Source organism: Sitophilus oryzae, unplaced genomic scaffold (genome assembly GCF_002938485.1).
Source record: "Sitophilus oryzae breed Bouriz unplaced genomic scaffold, Soryzae_2.0 scaffold_1494_pilon_pilon, whole genome shotgun sequence".
In the NCBI taxonomy this organism is placed as follows: domain Eukaryota; kingdom Metazoa; phylum Arthropoda; class Insecta; order Coleoptera; family Curculionidae; genus Sitophilus; species Sitophilus oryzae.
In genome coordinates, this window is record NW_022146163.1 from 2,885,987 (window position 1) to 2,910,261 (window position 24,275).

General features: G+C 35.9%; 1 protein-coding gene across 2 annotated transcripts in view; it reads left to right on the plus strand.

The window, feature by feature from the left end:
* Positions 1-24,275, plus strand: part of LOC115877501 (extracellular matrix-binding protein ebh) — a 43,799-nt gene that overhangs the window by 15,898 nt on the left and 3,626 nt on the right. Inside the window, exons 2-5 of one of the 2 annotated variants that reach the window (XM_030893700.1) lie at positions 3,891-6,272; positions 11,136-11,234; positions 11,299-16,210; positions 16,403-23,836. In XM_030893700.1, coding sequence (XP_030749560.1) covers positions 3,917-6,272; positions 11,136-11,234; positions 11,299-16,210; positions 16,403-23,836 — 14,801 coding nt within the window. In that variant the 5' untranslated portion in view covers positions 3,891-3,916. Of the gene's footprint in view, positions 1-3,890; positions 6,273-11,135; positions 11,235-11,298; positions 23,837-24,275 lie in introns of both variants that reach the window. The other variant, XM_030893699.1, reaches the window with a different exon arrangement.

The following is a 24,275-nucleotide window of genomic DNA, read 5'->3' on the forward strand; positions in this document are numbered from 1 at the left end:
ATTGCATTTTTGGCTTCCTTTCAGAGAATTTTTTTAAAAAATCATACAGGGTGTTACCCAACCAAACCATACCAAAAAGTTGGGTAATTTCTTAACCACGATTCTGCTTAAACGGCTTGACGTAAAAAGCTTATTTTTGGCAAACGGATTTTTCGAAAGTCAAATTCCAACGAGATGAAACTACCCCTCAAATATTACCAAGTTATATAATAATATCGCCATAGTGTTTTTTCTCATACTGACATAAATGTGAGAAAATTTTATCCAGTTTGTATGTTAATGGAAATTCTTGCTTTGCTTTATTATCACCATTACAAATGATTAATTCGAGGCGAACGAAGTCGCTGGTACACGCTAGTTATTAAATAAAATATTAAGGGTGGTACGATTTTATTTTAATTTTAGAGTTGTCATAACAATAATTATTTATGCATTTTATAATGTTCAATAATGTTAAATTTAAATTTTAAATTAATAAAACAATTTTTTTTAAAACAAGGGTTTTTATTCCTATCACGATACATTATTACATGTATTATGGCTTCTAAAAAAAAGTAGGAAGTTGGGAAAATTGCTTGTCCTCTGTCCTAGGAAAATATTATTTTTTTGTAAAAATTTTATAGAACATTTTTTGCTTAGAATTCATCCCTTTATTGATTTTTGTAATTAAAATGAGTGATTTATTTTTCACCCCCGAGAAGGGGTGGCACTCACCCCCACGGTGAAAGCACACATCGCTACTCTGTAACTTTTGTTTCTTACACATATCTCTATTCACTGTTAAAATTTCACGTCAATCGGTGCAGGTGTTCAGAATTCGGACCCTAAAGATTTACCACTACTGTTGCCGTTGTCACTTTTATTACGATAGGAATACAGCTATTTCAATATTATTTAAATATTCCTCATTTTCTTATTACTGTTTTGAAGTTGGTAATAGAAAAATTACTCTATGATCGAAAACAAAGCGGTGTCAAGCATATACGTATTACTTTTTACAAATATACTCAGCCTAATCTCCAAAAAGTGAAGCCCAAACAGTGAGAGAACAATATGGAATTCTGCATAAGTCTATTTCACCCGGATATTCATTTAACTGAGCATGCCTCACCTGAAGAAGTTTTCATTGGTCGATGTTTTTAAAGGGAAGTGGTTGACTGACATTTCCCCTAACCTTCAATTTTATTTATATTTTTATTATTTATAACCAATTTATAACACATCATCATGGAGTTGGAAAAATATCAAAAAATAGTTGGAAACAATAAACTAAACAAAATCACTCTTTTACGCGCACAAATAAAAAGTAATCCAAACAGAACTAAAACAACAATCAATCGGAGTTTGGCGCAATCGCAGTTCAATCCATATCCGGGTGAAATAGACTTATGCAGTTTTAATATGGAGCTGGGTTATGTTGTCTTTTTCTTACGGCACAGAAATTGCACACGGGGTTAAATAGGGAACCCTGAGTATATTTGTAAAAAGTAATACGTATATGGTTTTAATATGGAGCTGGGTTATGTTGTCTTTTTCTTACGGCACAGAAATTGCACACGGGGTTAAATAGGGAACCCTGAGTATATTTGTAAAAAGTAATACGTATATGGTGTCAAGTTAGTGTGGAAATGACCATCGATGACATTCACCCTATAATTTACATATAAAAATGACAGAGATCTTCATTTTCAAACCAACTCTGGCACCCTTTTTTTCGATTCTATGGTATTTATAAGAAATTAAGTAGTAAATTTGAAGTCGCTTACTTTTCTTTGTCTCCTGGTTTATTGAACATATAATAAAAGTTTATTTTTCCTACCTGGTCTAAATAGGGGTAAATTTCTATATAAACTCAATATAATAAATAATACAGCTATGTATATTTAACATTTAAAGGCAATTGTGATAACTTTAAGATAGGTAGGTAGTGAGTAGTTAATGGGTAAAATGTGCGTGTTAGTTCTATTTTGACCTTTGGATCAGTGACAACTGCTGAAATTTCCGAAGTTTTTTTGGGTGAGTTTGTACAATGTGAGCAATATCATCAGAATAAGAAAATTTTATATAGGTTATTGATTAATAACATTTGTATACAAGGGTTCGACTTTAGTGCGTCGGGCATCTGTAGCTCCTAAGGTGCGTATTCACTTGCAACAAAACACTCCGAACAAACCAAACGCGCCGCGCACTCCAAACAATCTGCAACGAAACATTTTCCGAGAGCGCTCTGAACGACCTGCAACAAAACATTTTGCGCGGAGCCTTCCGCCTGTTTGCGGTGTTCGCTGCGTTCCCACCGGTAATCAGTGTGTGAATCAGTGTTAGTGTGTTTGCCGATAACGATGCATCTGATATTATCATAGCCGCTGGTGCTTTTTTAATGATAGAGGCATTAGCGGGTAACAAAAAAGAGAAAAAAAGGAAAGGACGAAAAATTTGGGCAATACGCCTCTTTTTGCGCCGTCAATATAATATGGCCTTACTTAGTGACCTAGATTATATACATAAGAAGAATTTAATTAATTTAATAATTAACTATTAATTTAATAAAATAGGCCGACCTTCAAACTCATCAGTTAACTCTAAACACTTTTCTCTGTTCCACTCCATAGCTAGGTACAGTTTAAAAACACCCCAAACACAACGAACGTTCAAAACTGCCGTATCCACTGAACACCGGTCAACGAACAAATTCTTTTGAGCAAATCCCGTTTACCGACAAGCTTCGGAAAATGTTTGGCGCGTTCGGTTCGGTTCGGCGCAACGTACTGACTAGACAAACTTGATAAAGCGCGCGCGGCGCGTTTGGTTCGTTCGGAGTGTTTTGTTGCAAGTGAATACCCACCTCTAGAATATAAAACTTGGGAATTTTTTTTAAGTGCAAACCTTACTATTAAGTATGTACTAGGATGTATTTCAGGAAAATATTTGAAGTTTTATAGGGTGGCCCAAAAAAGTAAGTGGATCGGGATGATTTTTTTTATATGGAACACTCTGTATATTATTGCATTTTTGGCTTTCTTTCAGATCACTAAGATATGAGAAAATATATTTCGATAGTTTCAGAGATATTAATAAATAAATAAAAAAATATATTTTTCAGCCTTTCTTAAAAAAATTATTAAGAATAGAACAGTCGGGGAATCAAAACTATATTAGGTGTGTATTTTAGATGATCTGTACTTACTTTGCTATAAATATGATAATCGTAAAACATACAGGATATTCAAAATTCTACGCTACACATTCTAAAATAATAATTTTTTTTTTAATTTGGATTTTTTTTAAATGGTACACACTGTATATTATTTTTTCAATAGACGAAAATTAAAAAATTAACATTTTTTGTATTTGGAGTAATTTAAAATTTTTAACGGTTTCGCAGATTCGCTGTTTTATATTTCATATGACATTTTCCAGAGTAAATTTTTATCAAACCACCCAATAATTTTTCTCTAGTATTTTATCGTTGAAAGAGCCATATGAAATAATACTGCGTGTATTCGTAGATACATTACACTAACCAATAAAAATTTTGAAATACTTTAAATACAAAAATGTTTATTTTTTGATTTTCCTTCTAATTAAGAAAAAATATACAGGGTGTTCCATTTAAAAATTTGGCGTAGATTTTTGAACGCCCTGATGATATCATCACTTATTGGTATGCCCATGCCTCTACATCTGATTTTCCTCTGTTTTTAAACTTGGTTGACGTATATTTTGAATTAAGTTGGTGACAGGCAACACCATTGGCTTAATCTTTTTGATACTTTATTTTCAGTTTTTATTGAAGAACAAGAATTTTTGTATATCTTTTGTATTGTTGTTATAAGTAGAACCTATAAAACTGGTGCTTAAAAATTATTGACTTATGTTTCCTTTTTCAGGTTAGGTTAATTAGAGCCGCGTCAGCATGGTCAACAGCGGCTCGTTCACCTCGGACCCAGGCAAGCCGCGCTACCAACAACTCGGAGACGCAACCACGGTCTCCCAAACGGCCGATTCGGGCGACGCCACCGACGTAGCCTGCAAGACCGAGTGCTCCAAGACCGCCGACAACGAAGACTCCGCCGCCGACGGCGCTCCGACCGCGGCCCGATCGGACGAGACCGCAGCCCAGGATGACGACGAAAAGGCCAGTCTCTGTTGCAGCCTTCCGCTGGACAAGGTCCAGGGGGTGCTTACCACCACGCCACCGCCCGACCAAACGGCGGAAGACAAAGCCAAGTCGCCTCGGAAGATGCTGTGTTTATACTGCGACCGATCCTTCGTCAGTGCCAATTTGCGACAGAAGCACGTGGAACGGGCGCATTCCACCAAACCCAACCGGCGAGTCAGCGCCAGGAGGCAGAATCAGTTAAGCGCGACTCCGTGCGTGTACTGCGATAAGCTCAACACCTCGGAGCACACGCTTAACGACCTCTTCAAGCACTATGTCCGCGAGCACACGTCCAAGTACTTCGGATGTCTCAAATGCGAGGAGAGGTTTCTGACTCTACCCCACCTCACCGACCACAATTCTTCCAAACATTCGGTGGACAAAAAGCCCCCAATGAAATTATACGAAGTGGACCCGGCGGAAGACGGCGATTCGGACGACTCTGATCAAAATATCACACCTAAACTGACAAGGAGCAAGTTAAAGGTCAAGACTGAAGACTCACCCGAGACGGACACTGCCTCTGATGTAGCGAAGAGACCCGAGTCGAAACGGAAGACCAAAATCAAGGACATGCGAACGAAGAAGATCGGCGTTAAAACGTCAAAAATCGCTCTGAAACGAAGCAAGCGATTGCAGGCGCAGGCGAAAGACTCGGACTCGCAAAAGAAACGTCGCGAACGAAAAGCGCCGACTTCCGGCAAGTCGGACACGACTACAGACAAAAGCAAAGGTGCGTGCGTGAACCCTTATCCCGAATTCGACAATTTCTATCGCGTTAAGAAAATCACCGACCATTCCATCGACAATTTGAAAATCAGTTCGCTCACCTTCGACGACGTGTTCGACAAAGCCTTCTTCAACCGAATCAAGTGCAATATCGAGGAGAATCTCCTCCACCATATCGACGGAAAACTGTTCAAAAACGAAGAGTCCGAAAGCCGGATATCGAATTTCGAAAAGGAAGTACAAAACTCCAACCCTGAGAACTACGGTTGCGATCTCTCGCTCAACGCCATCACCCCCGTCGCTTCTATCTCCCTAAACCCCCAATTCGGTGAAGATTTTGAATCTCAGATCGAATACGGAGCGAAACCATCGAAAAAGAAGACCCAAACCAATAACGATGAGGTCCACTACAAATACTTCACCCGGAGAAAATACCAGGCCAGCATACTTTTACAGAAGGAAAACAGAGACTTGAGTAAATTAGACATGTGGACTCAAATGGTGGTGAAGGAGCGCCAAGAACGAATATCAAACAACAAGAAAAGCGCGAAGGAAATGGAAGAGTACACTCTGGGGCACGAGTACAAAAACAAAATAAAAAAGGAGGAACTTAACCGAATTTTGGACAGGAGAGGCCCGTTCGAAGATCTCAAGGAAGAAGCCAGCAAGAAGGCGGCTTTCGACAAATTAAACCTGACCTCGGACGAGGATATCAGCGAGGAAGTTTTTTCCGATGTCCGAGAAGTCTTGAACGATATTCTTGACAGGGTGTTCGAGGTGGTTACTGAAGAAGACCGACCAACGGAAAACGACAGTAAGGAAATCGACCACCGGCAAATACCAGTTTTCCTAGATCTAAGACGCAGAGATTCTTCCATCCAAGAAGAAATAGATCGCTCGGACAGGATAGCTTTGATCTGTTCCTCTCAGGAAACTGAGAATTTTGAAGCGTCAACGAACAAGTCTCGATCGAATAACGAACTAATCGAACTGACCGGTGAATGGGCTCGAAGCAGGATGTACATATGCGCGGCGTGCGGAGGGAAGTTCCCCAACATGCGGTACCTTCTCGACCACAAAAGCGCGTACCATCAGAACGTGTGGGTGCAGCATTACGAGTTCGTGGGTAATCAGAGTGAACTGTATCGGCATCTGAGTATACCGGGTTTAGGCAAAATCGGTGTGGTAGAGAATAGTGTATCGTGCAAACAGTGGAAGCGGAGCGACTCGCGGACTTGTACCAAGTGCGGGAAACAATGCAACTCTCTGGGCGAACTTCACAGGCATGTGCTGGAGTGCGGCGGAGATTGGACTTGGATGCTGGCCAGGAAAAAGTGCAAATATAGACCGTTCGGGGCCAAGTCTCGGCGGAAAAGAAAAGGTGAGTTTCTTTTAGTTACGTTTCCATGTTTTTTTGCGGGATACGCCAATAGTACCATACGATCGAAAAAAATTCGACGTCAAAGACGGCTAGGAAATGTAGAATGCTGAATATGTATAGTCCGTCTAGAAAGTATCCTGAAAAAAGAAAGCAAAATTACAATTATCGATATATATTTTTAGGACTTGAGTTAAAAAAAATTATAAAAAATTAATTTTATTTACTTCTATCTCCATTTAACTCCAAACATTTAACTAAACGTCCAGGTACACCCGAAACTAGGTCCACACCATAATGTTCAGTGGCGGTAGTCCAGGCCTGTAAAACTGAGCGAATCAAATCTTGTTTATTTCGTGGAGCTGCTCGTTCCACTTCAGTCTTCATTAGTCCCCATATGTTTTCAATGGGACTAAGGTCTGGTTAAGCTGCTGTTCATGGAATTGTTGCCAAATGGTGTTCTTGCATCCAAGTTTGAGTATAGGCACACGTATGGTATCTTGCATTATCCTGCTGAAAACGCCACCCCTCTGGATATAAAACATGGGCCGTTTCAAGAAGAAAACCATTTAAAATATTACAATTATACACGTTTCCAATTCTTTTCCATTTTCATCCTTCCGTTTTTTTTTGTAAGATACGACAATAGTACCGAAATACGATCGAAAAAAAATCGACGTCAAAGACGGCTAGGAAATGACAGTCGATAATAATTTTAGCGAGATCAAGCCCTAGACTTCAATACTTGGCCCGTACGCTTCTTTAGTTTTTAATGACGCTTACCGTCGCTAACAAAAGGCAAACTGGGATTCAATCAGCGATTGGCTCTCATAGAAAACTGTGACTGTGATATTTTCTATTTGCGACTTTCAATTTATAACAACCAATATTACTATAGCTGCGATTTTGCTGCGATTCGCGATTTCTTCTACTTGCGAGTTTCAATTTAAGCAACGATTTTGTTGGGACTGTGATTTCATAAACTAGAACCATGATAATCTTCTATCTGCGAGTTTCAATTTTTAGGAGTTGCCATTTTGTTGCGAATGTAATTTTGTGATCCATTGAAACTGCGATTGAATTTTTTCTCTGATTTTATTTATTTATAGAGAAGGTATTATTTTCTAATGCCAATCATAATATACCGGGTGTTTCTCAAGAGTGGTTTGCATTTATAACTTTTTTATTTTTTCTAATAAAGAAACAAGATTTGGTACGTAAGCATATGACATAAATTAGGATTGATTGACTCAATTCGTTTCGATCACTTCCTGTTTCACAGAAAATTATTACAACTTTTGATTTTTAAATGGCACCCTCGGTATTTTTTTTTACTTTATTCGATAGAAAATGACACTCTGAATAGAAAACCTAGTATGTAAATATTAAAATCGCAATCGCAGATTATAGTCGCAGCGATTTAAAAATCGCAATCGCAGTTTCAATTGCGATTGGAGAATCGCAGTTTTGCTCATCTGTACTGTCAGTTACTGTCAAGGTTGTAATTTATTTTTATATTCAGTAAAACTGATTTTTAAATGGTATATTTTTAAATTAAAAAAAAATAGATTTGTGTATCTGGAAACGTTCCATCCATTTTTGATTTTTTTGAATTTGGTTTCAATCTCGGTGTCAATTTTTGACAGGTTTTATGTCAATTATTAGTAATTGACCTTGCCAAAATTATCATCGATTGTCATTATTCCCCAGCCGTCTTTGCGGCCGTTTTTTTTCGAAAAGTGACTCACCCCTATATATATTTTTTTTTTTTTTGAGATACAAAAAAGATCACTTCCGATTTTGCCGGAAACGACAACAACTCTTGATTTTTAAATGACACTCTCGGTATTTTGTTACTTTATTCGATAGAAAATGACACTGGGAATAGAATGACATATCATATGTCAACTTTTGACATTTTCGCATGTGGTTTATTTGAAATAGCAACACGCGATTCATAACGAGAAGTTGACTCGAAATACCAAGTGTGTGGTGTCAAATTATTCGTAAAAAATGCTTTTTCCAAATATGCTAATGAGCCACCCTCGTTCCATTTGAAAAACTTGAGATATGATTAAAAATACGATTTGGGCATCTTTTAACCGACCAGGACAAGGCACTAAAACATTAGACTATCAAATCTATTTTTCCAAGGCTCCTTGATTAAAAATTAGTGTTTTTAACACTGCCATGGCACTCTAGATTGAAATTTAAAATACAATTTTGTTTTAAGCGAAAATGTCAAAAGTTGTCATGTGATATGTCATTCTATTCAGAATGTTATTTTCTGTCGAACAAAGTAAAAAAATACCGAGGTGCCATTTAAAAATCAAAATTTGTAGTAATTTCCGGTGAAACAGGAAGTGACCGAAAACAATTGAAAACGTCAATCAATCCTAATTTATGTCATATACTAACATACCAAATCTAGTTTTTTTATCTGAAAAAATAAAAAAGTTATAGGGGTGAGCCACTTTTGAGACGCACCCGGTATACTAATTAGCCACACTCGTTCCATTTGAAAAAATTGAGTTATGATTAAAAATACGATTTGTGCATCTTTTAACTGGGCAGGACAAGACACGAAAAACATTAGAGGATCAATTCTATTTTTCCAAAGCTCCTTGATTAAAAATTAGTGTTTTTAACACAACCATGACACTCTAGACAATTTAAAATACGAATTTTGTAAAGCCAGAATGTCAAAAGTTGACATATGATATGTCATTTTATTTGGAGTGTCATTTTCTATAGAATAAATACCGAGGGTTCCGTTTAAAAATCAAAAGTTATAGTTATTTCCAGTGAAACAGGAAGTAACCGAAAACAGTTGAATACGTCAATCAGCCCTAATTTATGTCATACACTCTTGTACCAAATCTCGTTTATTTATGTGAAAAAATAAAAAAGTTGTAGGGAAATCCCCCGTATATAAACCCTTATTCGGTGCTCCATAAAGAACGAGTAATAAAAATATAGATAAGACAAGTCAATATATTTTTCTACTGTTCGGTGTGATCATTATTACTTTTATTGCAATTCAGGTAGACATTCTCCAATAAATAAATAAAATGTAGATCGTTTATCTGAGGGTGCATTCACACTATCCTAGAAACGGCGTATCGGCGTAACGACCTTGAATCGATTTCCAGCAATTCTATTGGTTGAAAAATTCATCGTCAGAAATTTTATCATGTATCAATTCATCTGTCAAAAATTTCAGCCACTAGAATTACTGGAAACCTATTCAAGGTCGTTACGCTGATACGCCGTTTCTAAGATAGTGTGGATGCACCCTGAGGCGTAGTCTCAGAGCCGGGTGTATGAGAAAATAAAATACTATTATTATCGGTAAATAAAAAGTACTGTAAGTAGTAGTAAGTAGCTACCTACTTATTAGGGTTTCCAAACTCCAGTTTAGAAACCCTGGCTACAGACGGATTTCGGGGATAAACATACACCGGGATTGGGATCCCGGTGTATGTTCCCGATAATAAATCCCGATATTAAATCCCGGGATCCCGAAAATCTCTAAGAACTTAGTAATTAATTATTAAATATTAATATTTTTCGAGGTGACTTTGTTTTGTTTATTTTGTTTATTTATGTTGCCCTTTTCTCATTTTCTTTTTGATATAAGTATGTAGCTGCATTTTTATTAAGTATTTCTTTAGATTAAATTTTTCAGTCGGATAGTCAATCCCGGGATTATAGGTTCAAATCTATTGATTTCAAAACGGGACCATGATCCTGAAAATTGAAAACTCTACTTAAGCCGGTCTTACACGATGTGGCAAACACCTTCCAACGTTGGACACATGCACATTTTCCACATCGTGTACGAGACACACTTGTCAACTGTAAAGGCGGCTACAGACGGCATGGCAAGCCTTGGCCAATGTCCGCTCGTTTCAACGTTGGCGCATCGTGTGTATGCAAAACATATGGCAAAGCAAAGGCAAGGTTGGCGCTGGCCAGGGTTCGCCTATGAAGCGGTATTTTCGACACACATCAAAGGGACTTGTTGAAACTCGCCAGTGGGCTTGATCGCCGTACACACGACATAATATGTTAGTCCAAGAGAGCTTGAGTTTAAATGACAATAAAATTCTAATTCGTTTGAATAGTTTATGGTATCCCTTGAGGAAGTTTGTCGTGCACGGTAATAAGTACTGCAGTACATTTAATAATATTTCTTGTTGTCAACTATTGTTTTTTTTAAAGCAGACGCTGGTATTACTTCATCATCGGAGTCGAACTCCATTTCTTATGTTATTTGTACCTTTGTACAACGTTCGCCTTCACTTGCCTCGAAAAGACTGGCAAAGATAAAACATGTAGTGTGTACGGTCGTCGGTGCGCGAATATCAAGCAAAGACCAACGCTTCTACAAACGTTTGCTGAAACGCTGGCCATGGCTTGCCATGCCGTCTGTAGCCGGCTTAATATTGTCGAGACCTATGCCAATCGATGCGTCCAACGTCGCGTCGGTTCCAGCGTGGAACCAACGTTGGACCCATCGTGTAGAACCGGCTCTATACAAATATGATCTCCCGGATGTGGATCGTGATTTAGTTGGAAATTCGACGTTTTTTTAGTTTATTAATTTGCGGAGATGACAGTTGCTGTTACTATATGACATGCACAAAACATCTCCATGACCAATCCATGACATGTCTTGTCCCACATCACAATGCTTTAGTATGTTTTTTGTTATCAGGCATACTGAATCGATCGCATATAAAGTTTTTGCAATATTTTAATATAAAAAAATCTTATCCAAGAGCCTCAGTTTTTGGCAAACGTAACTGTATAAAAAATTGTTTTTAGATAACTGCATTATCATATTATTTCACCATTTTATAGGTTTGGTGCGGCGGGTTTCAAACAAACAAAAGACTGAACCATCTGAAAAGAAGATTAATAAGAAACCTTTGGAAGGACCGCGTCAAAGACCTAGTGATGGTAAGTTAATCTTAACCACTTTTTACATCCATCCGCAGATTGTTTCAATTGATTTATATTTTAGCTGACACGATTCAAAGAATGTTGGCGAATCTTCCAGCGAAACGTTCCAGAAGAAGTCTGATCTCCCTACGCGACGTCGTTTTTAAATCGAGAACTAATTCGAAATCCCAAAACCAAACCACCCAAACAAGAAAAATCGCTTGTGGTAAAACGATATGCAACAAACAGTCCACAGTGCCAAATAATTCAAAAGTTTCTAATAACAAATCGCATAGCAAGTCTCTACGCAGTATAAACAAAGTATTATCGTCCAGAATTTTGGACTTTAACTCTTCGATAATGGTCAAGAGAAAAATGAAGGCCATACATAGTCGCAGGTCGACTATACAGAGGCTTAGAGAACAAGAAGACGATGACACGAGTTCTGTAAAGTCTGATGCATCGTCAGTGTCGCAAAAACGAAAATCACCCAAGAAAGATTCTGAGGAATCAAGTCCCGAGACAAATAAAAAGAGGACATTAGGTAGAAAACTAATAACCAGCCGACTGAATATCAAGAATTTTTTTCCAATCAGAAAAAAATCATCGGAGAACTCCAAAAGTGCTGTTTCGGGAGATTCTTCCAATACCACCGAAAATGCTACAAGAAACAAAAAGAAAAACCAAGCACTTGATGATTTGGAAGATAATAGCAATTCCGGTTATACGCAGCACTTTAAGACTAACAAAAAGGGAGGCCTAAAAGGTTTCGTCAGAGCTTTGAGTTTGCGGAAAAGAAATTCGCGAGAAGATGACAATATTCAAGTAAACCAAGCTCATTTAACTGATGCTTCCGACCCAAAAAACACAACTGCAAAAAAACCTACTAGAGTAAAAGCGAAAACTACAAAACCATCTGAAGCTAGTAGTAATCCTGATAGTGAAGATACTAAAACAGAACAGGCTGTACCGAAAAAGCGAAAATTACAGCGTCGAGTACAAGATATCATCGACAAAGTAAAGAAATCCAAATCTGAGAAAACGCAGATACAACCGACGAAGAAGAACCTACCGAAGGGAAGCCAAGAGCAACCTTTTTTAGAGGAGAAGAGCACACTGTTGGATATTATGCAGCCGGAAACAGTTGTGTCTCCCGCCGAAGTCAGAGAAAACATGTCAGGCAAGAAAGATCATGTCCCTATTGTTCCCACCCTGTCAGATTCAAAGGAAAATCCTCCCATACCTGAAACGATTTTCAACTTAAACAACAGCGAGGAAAAGAGTTTGCAGGCCAAAGGTCAGCTGGATTTTGATCAAAAAACAAAAACGAATGTTGAAGTTAGTATAGTTAGAGAGAATCCCATTATTTCCGTTACCACTGATGTTTCTTTAGAAGAAACAAAACATCCTGTTATCCCTACATCGAAAAGCGAAAGTATTTTACCGGTGCTCGTAGATACGACATTAAAACCAAAATGTGTTCCGATGGTTTCGCCTAATTTAAAAGGAAAAATAAAGAAACCTAATAGGGGATTGAATGATTGTATTGCCATGCTCACCAGCAAACTACAGCAAAAAGAAGAAAAAGTGTCCTCATCTTTAGAAAGCCTGTTTAGTACGTCCTCAGTCACTAGTTCCGAAGTACGAAACGAGTTTAGATCTCCAGTCGAAAGCGGTTTTCCACCTTTAAAGCAACAAAAAAACGAATGTATACTTAAAATTCCATCGTTTAAGGCATCAAAATCCCCAGTGGTCGAGGAAGAGGCTGCATTAGATCTCAGTAAAAAATCCTACAGTAGTCCAAATTTACTAAGCGCATCTCACAATGATATTAAGTTTGACGCCATAGAAAATACTATAAACCGAGTTATTGAGGGAGTTATCGAACATAAATGTAAAGAGGTACTAACAGAGAAGTTAGCAGCACCTACGTGGTCTGTAGACTTAATTAAAGCTATCCAGAACCCCTCTAGCCCAATTAAAAAGTTGAATAAGAAAACTTTCTACACAGGTCGAACCCACGTCGATGATACTATTGATTTCGTGGTTAATTCCAGTAGTACTTGGTATGAAGAGAAAAACGTAAGCCATGAAGTTAAAAATACGTCTTCTAAAAAACCAAGAAGGAGGAAAAATTCAGACGATAATTTAATTAAAGATATTATTTTCGGAAAAGATAAACTTATAATAGCCCCATCGAGTACTTTGCAAGAATTGCCTTTAATAGCAAAGATTAAAGAGAATGAATTAAAAATGCAACAAAGGAATGCTATTCTAGCAAATCAGAAAAGTCTTGAAGAAGCCCATAAAAATGCTATAAATCTAAGTAGACCGTGTCCAAACATTGAAAAACCTGCCTTTATTTCATCTAACATCGTTCAACACCCAGAGCTAGATATAACTATTACAAAGACAGTATCAGAAATAAAAAATATTACTTCTAATAATGAACAAAGCCCAGTAAGTTCTGACGAACCCAAAGAGGATAAAACACAAACTCTAAATGCAACTGAGAATATTGAAAAAAATATAACAAATAATATAAAACTAAACGAAGAATCGAATAGTACTATTTCAGATGTTAAAACAACTAATGTGACTGATGCAATTGTGGTGGTAAGAAAAAGAGGTAGGCCTCCTAGTAATAAAAAGAAGGTGAAGGGCGAAAAGAATGATATAATTGATAAAGCCAAACTTCCCGTTCTAGAAACAAACATAGATCTAGTTTTACAGACTCCAGCACCATCAAAGGAAGGTAGTGCTACAAATATTCTACCAAATCCAGGTACCGATAAAATTAATTTAACTATTGACACAGTATTAGGCGTGGAAAACGAAACGCCTCATATTTTGGAAAATAAAAGTATTGACACTGCATCTACAGCACCGCAATACGAATCTGAAGACGAGTTGCCATTAGCGGTTATAGCAAAGAAAAATCTAAACAAAAATAAGGCTACCAAGGAGAATTTTGAAGTGAGTTTGGAAACATGTACTCCCGAAACACTAGGTAAATCATTGTCTAAAAACGAAACCGAAGATATAGTTGCACATTTAACCACCGACAGCTTAAAGGAAAACGATCAAACCCTGAATCAAAATGAAAATGTCAATATACAAAAGGAACCCGTACTTGTAGAGAACAGCACAGACATAGTTAAAACACCGAGGAAGAAACGTAGGAAAGCAAAATCTGTAGTTAAAAAGCCTCCTGCCAAATCCAAAGCAAAGTCTCTTTCAGAGACCAGAAAATTACAAGAAGTTCTTAAGAGTAAACATACCTCTAATAAGTTAATTTTGGATAACCCAGATTTACCGCAAATTGGCAGTTCGCTGGTACCAAATTTGATTGAAGAACCATCAGAATTAGTAGATGACAGAAAATCCGTTACCGAGAACGATAATCTAGTTAATTTGTCAGAGAACCTTTACAATAATGATTTTTTTGAAATAGAAACCCTTAAAAATACCAGTAATAGCATTTGTAATATGGAATCAGAAGCCTTAAACAACTTAGAGTCAGTACACCAAGATTGTTCAGAAACTTCCTCAAAACCGATTGAAGAAGAATTAATACATCCCGAAGGTTCTAAAGTCAATCTGAAAGACCAAGATCCCGAATTAAATATACTTGAAATATCTACTGAAGCTATTGATGTCGTTCAGCAAGTTGTAACACAAGATAACAACGATAATGCAAAGAAACCATCTAAAGATTTAATTAATAGAGGGAACAAAGAAGATGAAGTTGGTGTTTTTCAATTAGATCTAGTTGAAATGCCTAATGAAGTTAGTGCTGTTACTGACCAAGATGGGACACATGAAGAAAAGAAAGACAACGAGGAGGTCACTAAACTTACCATTAATAACACAACAGAAGAACAGGAAATTAAAAAAGATAGCCAGTCCCTGTTAGATATATCTCTAATACCATCTGAAGTTAGTGATGAAATTAAGCGAGATACCAATGAATTATGCATGACTAATGCCGATATAAAAGAATCAAATGAAGCTGTTTTTAATAGCCAAAATACGGAACTAGAACGAGAAAAGGACTGTGCCATATTAGACATATCAGAAGTTCCTCTTCAAGATAACAATGAAGATGGTGGTAAACAAGACATCAAACTTGCAAATAACAATAAAGTTATAGATGAAGATGAATCCCTGTCCATCGGAGTTAACGACGTCACTCAGTTAGAATCCGATCATATGCCATCAGATAACGATGCGAAAGAATCAACTAGAATTTTCCTTGACAAAGAAAGAACTTACTTAACTCGTGAAATAGAAGAATATAATAACTTCAAGTTAGAGACATCTAAATTACCTAATCAAGTCAGTGGCACAGAGCAAGATTTAAAGTTTGTAGATAATGAATTATTGAATGAAAACGAGCTACCAAAACTATCTACCGACAACCAAACATCGAAAAGCGACAGTGAACCACAATCAGTTATATCTGAAATACCCGCTCAAAAGAGCGATGTTTTGGAGCAAAATAAATTACATGAGGATCCTGAAATTAATTTAAATGAATCAACTAAACTTGTAAAGAAACGAAGGGGAAGAAGAAAGAAATCTGAGATAAATATTGTTTCTCAAGTTACTGATGTCTCTAAGCTAGAGTCGGAAATTGTAAATACCGAAAATAATGTAAATGAAACTAATTTAAATAAACCAGAAGTGTCTACATATCAAATTACAGATGCTACTGTACAAGATTCGATACTTGTAAGTAATGAAATGGATGTTAGTAAACCATCTAAAGCTCTAGTTTCTGGACGAAGATCTAAACGCAAAAAAGAAAAAAACAACGAAACTGAGCTAAATACATCTGAAAATTACAATGAAATTAATAGTATCGCTAAAGAAGATGAATGCAATGTAAAACTTGACAAATCCGAAGTAACTTCTGACGTTAACGATGTAATAACACAAGATTTATTAAATGTAAATAGTGAACCAGCTAAAATCCTCACTACCAGCCGAAGATCCAGGAGACAAAGAGAAAAACCAAATGTATCTGAATCAGACGAATCTGCAAATCCAGCTCTGATTAGTGATACAAGCAAGAAAGATTTGGTAAATAACGAAAATGCTGTGGAATGTGATGAATCACAATTAAATATATCTGAAATTCCTACTCAAGAATATGATGTCAAGAAATCAGTTACCAGCCGAAGATCCAGGAGACAAAGAGAAAAACCAAATGTATCTGAATCAGACGAATCTGCAAATCCAGCTCTGATTAGTGATACAAGCAAGAAAGATTTGGTAAATAACGAAAATGCTGTGGAATGTGATGAATCACAATTAAATATATCTGAAATTCCTACTCAAGAATATGATGTCAAGAAATCAGTTGAAAATGTGCCAAATAACCAAAAAAGAAGACGCAGAAAAGAAAAAGTCCATCAGTCTGAGCTAGAGGCATCCGAAATTTCTAATCAAGTTTTTGACGACTTCAAACAAGATGTTATACTTTCATGTAACGAAAATTATGTTAAAGATCAGGACTTGCAATTAAATATGCTTGAAAAGACCACCGATATTAATGATGTCAATAAGGAAGATTCAATACATGTAAATAAGGAAAATGATGCCAATAAACCAAAGGAAGTTTTGATTAAGAGCCCAATTACAAGACGCAGAAGAGTCAAAGGTTGCGCATCCCAGTTAAATACACCTGAAATTTCTACTGAAAGTCTTGATGCCACTAAGCAAGATGCTGTAAATGTAAATATTGAAAATATGGGAAAAGATGATTTAGAATTAAATATATTGGAGAAGGATATCCAGATTAGCGATGTTACAGTAAATGATTTGATTCAGAAAGAAAGCAAAACTGATAAACCAACTAAATCTTCCATTAACAGCCCGAGAACTAGACGCAGAAAAGGAAAGAACACCCAATTAAATGCAATTGAAATTTCTTCTGAAGTTAATGATACCACTAAGCTGGATAGCGAAAATCTTATAAAAGATCTTGAGTCTGATTTAAATTTAGAGAAAATATCTACTGAAGCTAATAATATTAGTATGGAGGGTACTGATATAGATAATAAAACCGATACTAATAAATCAACAAAAAAATTGGTAAATAGTCCAAGAACAAGGCGACGCAGAGTAAAAGAAACTGATGATCAAATATCTGAAAGTTCTGTTCAGGTTAACGATGTTATTATCCAAGATTCAATAATAACTGATACCCAAAATGATGTTAAAAGTGGCGAATCCCAATTAGATATAACCGAAATGCCTTCTCAAGATAGTTATGTCCCTAAACAAGATTCGCTAATTGCAGATAATGAAACAGATATCAAGGAACCAACAAAACCTTCCGTCACCAATCAAAGAACAAGACGAAAATCTAAAAGCTCTAAAAAGATCGACAAAATTAATAATGAATTGTTTAAAGATTTTTCTTTGGTAATAAATAAGAAAACTAAAAGAATTCTTCCGTCTAGTATAGTAGATGATTCAGTTTGTGATGACGTTTTAGATTCTGACATGTTAGTCATTTCACCCACAGAAAACATTAAAAAGATGCCCGACAATATAGATGCAGATTTAAACAATTGTTTAAAAACTTCTCTAAATAATTCTCTACTGTTGTCCCATAGTAATTCTGAAGATCCTTCTCCAAACAGTTCTATAGAACTAAATGATACTGTTGAAGAAATGGATATGGAACTCGAAGATATTCCCATAAACGCTAGTATTATTGAGAGAAATGACGTACAAATATGTACCAACAAGGTTGTCGATTCAAAGTTAAAGTTAATTCCTGAAATTAATACTAGTCTAAACACCTTGAATATACCAACACTAGATAAAATGACAGGAGATAAAGAAAGTGAAACAGATTTTCATATATTAACTAATGAAGAAGGGGTAATGAATCTAACTGATAATTTACAGAAAGAGACAAATATTAAAGAAACTAATGCAATAGACGTTGTGAGTGATATTAAAGAAATGATGGAAGAAATCAAGTCACAATCTGCCAATTCACCTCTTGATGATTGTCAGATAACAAAATTGCTAAGCCTTTGCAAAGAAGCCTATGTTGACATGTCAAATAATGATATTATTGCAGCACAGATAGCCCTGGAAGTTAAAGAAAATATTTATGATCACAATGATCTTATAGGCCTTAAAGAAACAAATTTATTTGACATTCCAACAAATGACACAGATAGCATAGCAGATACACAAACTAACAGTATACCTACAGAAGATTTGGAACAGGCCATAAAAGTCAGTGATGCCGAGAAAATAAAATCAGATATCTTTTTTGAAAACCCTTCAGAGGAACCCTTAGACCAGTCTGTTGTTACAAACGAATGCGATATTGAAAATTTGACAGAAGAAAATATTTTTAACAGTATAGTTACCGAAGATTCAGGGTTTATTGAAAAATCGTATGAAGAAAAACCCAAGAAAAACAAAAAGAACAAAACAGTAAGGCGGACTTCTAAAGCATCTTCCAGAATAAAAAAAGCGGTAGAATCATTGCAAGGTATTGAATTTTCTGATGCAGACAGGCTAATATTATCCGAAGATATACAAAATTCTAAAAATAAGGAAACAAATATTATATCTGATAACAGTTTTAATAGCACTGATAAAAAATCACCTAGACTCCAAAGAAAAAAGAAGGAACAAAAGTTGTTAGATTCGTTCAGCGATTTAAATGTCTCTAGTGTTGACACAAAACTAAACATAAACAACGTTGATACTGAAGATATCGACTGTCAGAATCTCAACATTTCTTCTACTGATTTAAATTCGGACTTTTTACCGCCCAATGAAGTCCAGGGGCGTAGAAGATCAAGCAGAATTGTTAATAAGGAAGTTGTAACAGATAATGAAAATAGTAAAAAAGATGAAGTAACCGCACATGAAGTTAGTCCTCTTATTTGTAACGATTCTCCAGCCAAAGTAGCAGTTGCTAATGACCAAATAGCAAATAATAAAAAGACGAAAAGGTCTATTGAATTTACAGAACAGAAAACAACAGAAATTGTCAAATATAAGAATATCAGTGAAATTGAAGAGTCAATTTTGAATCTAGAATCTGTCGGTACAAAGTCTCGAAGATCGCGTAAACTTGTGAACTACAATGAGGAGAATCTAGTCAAACAAGCACTGGGTACGGCGGCTGAATTACTGGAGACTGATATTTCAGATCATTCCAAAGAGACTGATAATTTTGAAAAATCTGACGATAATTCTCTGGCTTCTGAACATCCAGCAAACACTGCTGACAAAATAATTTCCTCACCAGTTGTACAAAAAGAAGAAGACTTCATAAATCCTTTGAAAGTGTTTGATTTTGAAGATTTTTTCACAAGCGATGATAACGAAGCAACCAAAACAGATGAACAAGATATTAAAAATACATATCTTGATCAAAATAAAAGTAAATTATCTTTAACTCAAAAAGTTGGTAAGAAACAGTCCAAACGACGCCAAAAGAATACCAATAAGAAAATTAATAACACTGATCAAGAAAAAGTCAGTTCAATAGCTAAGAACCCTGAAGAACTTACTTTCGAAACTCTTCATACTAATCCGGTATCTGAAGAAATAGAAAATACTGTAGTGGAACATATGGTTGAATGCGTCGAAGAAACAATAGAGAATGAACATCCCGAAGAGGTAGTAATAAGTCAAAATATATCTGCAGAAAATTTAATTGAAAATGGTGTAAACACTATACCAAAATTGAAAATTTCTAAAATAAAAAGGACTAAAAAGTCTTTGGTACAAAATGAAAACGAAAAGACTCTGAACGAAACAAATGATCAGAGATTGGATGACAGTACAAATCAAGTTGAATATATAAATTCTACAGAATCTATAACTGATCTAGAGAGAGAAAATAAAATTTCAAAACGAAATAAAGGAAAATATAATTTGGAATTAGATATTGATTCTAAAACGAGGCAAAACCGTCGTTCGAGAAGAAATATTAATTACAATGAAGAAAACTTGGAGAAAACATCTATAGAAACAAATTCTACAGAACCTCAAGACCCTCCAACAGTTCAGAAAGATGTAGAATCAATTGAAACTTTAGAACTTTTAAATAAAAGCGATTCCAATAATGTTCAATCTGGAGAATTTAAGCAAATTACTACCAGTCAAGAAACTTCGAGCTTTGTTAAAGAAATAACAACGGAACTTGGTGAAAAGGATCTAATAAACGATCAAACTAATGAGGTAGAGGAGAAAAATATACCAGAATTGGCTAAAGAAGAAGATGTAATAGATAAGGTTACTGTTTCAAAGAACCTTAAAAGACCGAGGAGTGTTATGGCACAGGAAGAATCGGATGACAGCATAAGTAAAGAGCTTTTTAAATTATATGAAGATGAACAAGCCGATCTAAATAACAGCGCATCAATTTCACCTACTAAGACCCCAGAATCGAGAAAATCTAAGAAACCTAGAAACAATATGGATATAGATATATCAAACATTTTGGATGTTGACAGTGGATTCGAGAATAGACGATCGTCCAGAAATAAGAAATCTTTAACAAATCAGACAAATAGAATTGAAGCTGAACTGCCAAAAGATCAAGGAACTACAGTTCGTGACTCTACTGAAAAAGACAAAAATGACATCGATCTGGGAAATATTCCTCCAGCGGACATAAATATCAATGGTGAAATATTTGATACATTCAACACAGTTTTAAATGAGCCCGAAGACGACATCCTTGAATCCAAAATGATTAAATCTAGTACTGAAACGACTAGGACTATTAAAAAGAAGCAAAAGGCCAAGAAACATAAACAACTCAAAAATGAAGCGGTAGTATCATCGAAAAACAATTGTGAACCTATTGAACCAGAAGTTGACACCACTGTAAATATAGAAAAGTCCGATTCTGATCAAGTAATTTCAGATAATCACAAAACCGAAACTCTTAATGAAGTAGCTGTTGATTCTATCAATATATTCAGTAATGAAGATGAAAGTAAACAGCCGACTGTGACGAAAACTAAATCAAAAAAGCAAAAATCAAAGAAATCCAAGTCGGTCGTATCCCTAAAGAACGTTTTTAAAATGTTTGATGGTGCCTTAAAAGTCATCAATCCTAACAAAAATAGTGAAGAAGAAGCCAACGATTTCTCGGAGGTACCACTAACAGACATTATCACTAGTTCTGAAATGGACATTGCTCCAGTGCTGGATGAAATCGACAAATCCTTAGAAAGTGAAGATATCTATGAGTTCAATGAAGAACCCACTATAAAGACAGTCGAAGTTAAAACTAAATACAAAAATAAGAGCAAAACTAAATCGAAATCTTCATTTTATGTAGATATTGAAGAACCTTTAGATAATATTGACAGCGTTGACACAACCACCGTCACTAGGAAACGCTCTAATAGATCGGCTAAAACTAAAGCACTGGAAAATATAAACGCGAAGTTGGCGGAATCTGGCGAATCTAAATTCAACACTGCAATAACTAATTTATTAGATCAACTTGTGGAAGATATGGATACTAGCATTTTAGGGGATGAAGACGTTACTAACAAAATTACTGAGGATAGCGTTATGGATATTTCATCCGGGCAAACTGAAGTAAATAATTCACTTTCTGATCAAAACATACTAAATTATTCCGCTGAAGAAAAGGAATCTACCACTACAGATGCTATGGTGTCTAGTATAGAAAATTGTTCGTTGTCTACTTTCATGGCAATGGACAAGAACGTCGAGGAGGAGAATAATTTAAATCAATTAAATGAAAATCTCGAAAAATCAGATTTAGAAGAAACAAACGAGTTCCAAGAATTAAGGAGGAGCCGTCGAGGTAGTCGGAAGGTTGCGTCCTACAACGAAAACGATTTGATCGACCCACTTATTGACGCTTTAGAGAAGCGGAGAAGTCAAGTCCGAAAGGACAAGTCCGCTGACAAGTCCAGTTCTAAAAAGGATGTCTCGGTACAAGACGTGGAGAAATCTAAAAAACATAGCAACGAACAGACTACATGCTCTGTTTTTGATAAAATAGATGCATCATGCAAAGGGAAGACTTCTAATCTAGACAAATTCGATAAACTGATCGCAAATGACGACACTCGAAGCAATATCCCATCCGATTTCGGCAGTGTTCCAGAATCATACTCGTTTGAAGATAAAGCTAACGTCACTGATATTGATAAAATATACGAATTCACAGAAGACAGTCCGGAGAACACAGAAGAAATACGCGAATTGTTCAGTAAATCCAAGAAAAGATTTCAGGCTAGTAAGCGAGATTTTGTCGTTGACAGTGAGGATATTAGCGCTAATCTAAGTTCCCCGTCAATTGACAACAAAAAACCAAAAGAAGATAAATCAAAAGACAATAACAAAGAAAAACCCGCTTATTGTGAAATATGCAACAAATCATTCATACGCATAGAGAACTTGTTAAAACACAAAACCACTCTTACTCATATTTCGAAACTTTCCGAATTGGAAGCTAAGGAAGCTGAAAAGAGAGCCAGTGCGGAAAATGTTGAAGCTGATGTAGAGGATCCTTCGGAAACAGTATCTAGCGCACCCCTACAAGTAAGAGAAGAAATCAGTATAACAGACATTTTGCAACAATCAGAAACATCCGCGCCACAAGTCGTTCAAAGAGACGCAACATCTACCAATAACCGGTCTTTAAATTTGGTTGATATAATCAGTGATGTTTTAAACAAGCCTGTCTTAGAAACTTACAACGCTGGAAAACATAGTTATTCGGATATGGCTATTCAAAATAAAATTGATGGTCGCCAATATAAGAGTTTGGCTGAAAGAAAAAGTTTTGATGCCGACAGTCAGCTCTCTGCCATGAGCAGTTCAATACCAGATCCGTATCTTCAGCCGGAAATATCTAAAACATCAATCCTAGAAAAGCAGATTAATCTTTTGGAAAATATAATAGGAAGTAATTTAGAAAATGTTAATGCAAGTATCCAACCTGAGCACGAAAATAATTTTATCGATATCTCATCTTGCTCGAACGGTTCTGACGTTTCTGAAGCAAACTCTTATGTTTCGAACAGATCATTTCACGACAACACCGAACTCATGCCAGATTGCAACAATCCCCAGACAGGCTTTGTGAAACCGAATCACTATGAAGAAATTTCCGAGGATTCGACTATAGCTCGGGAAAAACGAAAAACACTAAACAGAGACGAGGAATTGTTTTTAGAATGTTGCAGTTTGTTGAAAAGTGGTTCCGAAGTATCGAATTCGAATTTTTCCAAAAACTCAAAGAAACCTTTAGGCCATCCTGTAGAGTCTAGCGAGTGCAAATGGAGACACGAAGTGGAATTAGTTCAGAGATCGGAAGAAGCACACGAGTACTCCGATAATTCGAGAACTCCAACTCCGTTAGGAGATACGTACGACGACGACGCCTCTAATTCTAATACAATATCATCGAACTGGCACTTGAACTCTGAGAAACCACCAACCGAAAATAGAAGTTTCTCTTTCGAAGAAGTTATAAGTAAAGAAGACAATGATTCGCATTCCGGGATTTCGTTTGGAGAAATGTTGACCAAAGGTCTTAAAAATCAATTCGGCTCAAGTCCAAGTATCCAACGAAGGTAAGGTTTAGTTCTTTTAACGAATAGGTCTTCACATATTTAACACTCTTTTTTTGCAAGATTATCAAAAATTGAACATTTGGCAGAGTGCCCCAAAAAATGGATTTTTTTAAATGGAACGCCCTCTACATGTATATATACCAAATATTGTATTGAAGTTTTTCTATTTACTAAATTTTGTGTTGCTATGATAAAAATTATAGTACCTTATACAGAGTGTCTAAAAATTTATATTAAATAATCATTAGCTTTAAACTTTAAACGGCAGTAATTAGTTTAATTTAAATGGAACACCCTGTATATTTTTCGAGAATCAGATGCACAATTTAATTGTCTATAAAATTGTATTATACCATTTTTACCTATCTGCTCAAGTTTTTATAGAAAATGCACTTTCTTATAATTTAGATCTCATTATAAGGTAGTTACAATTTATAAG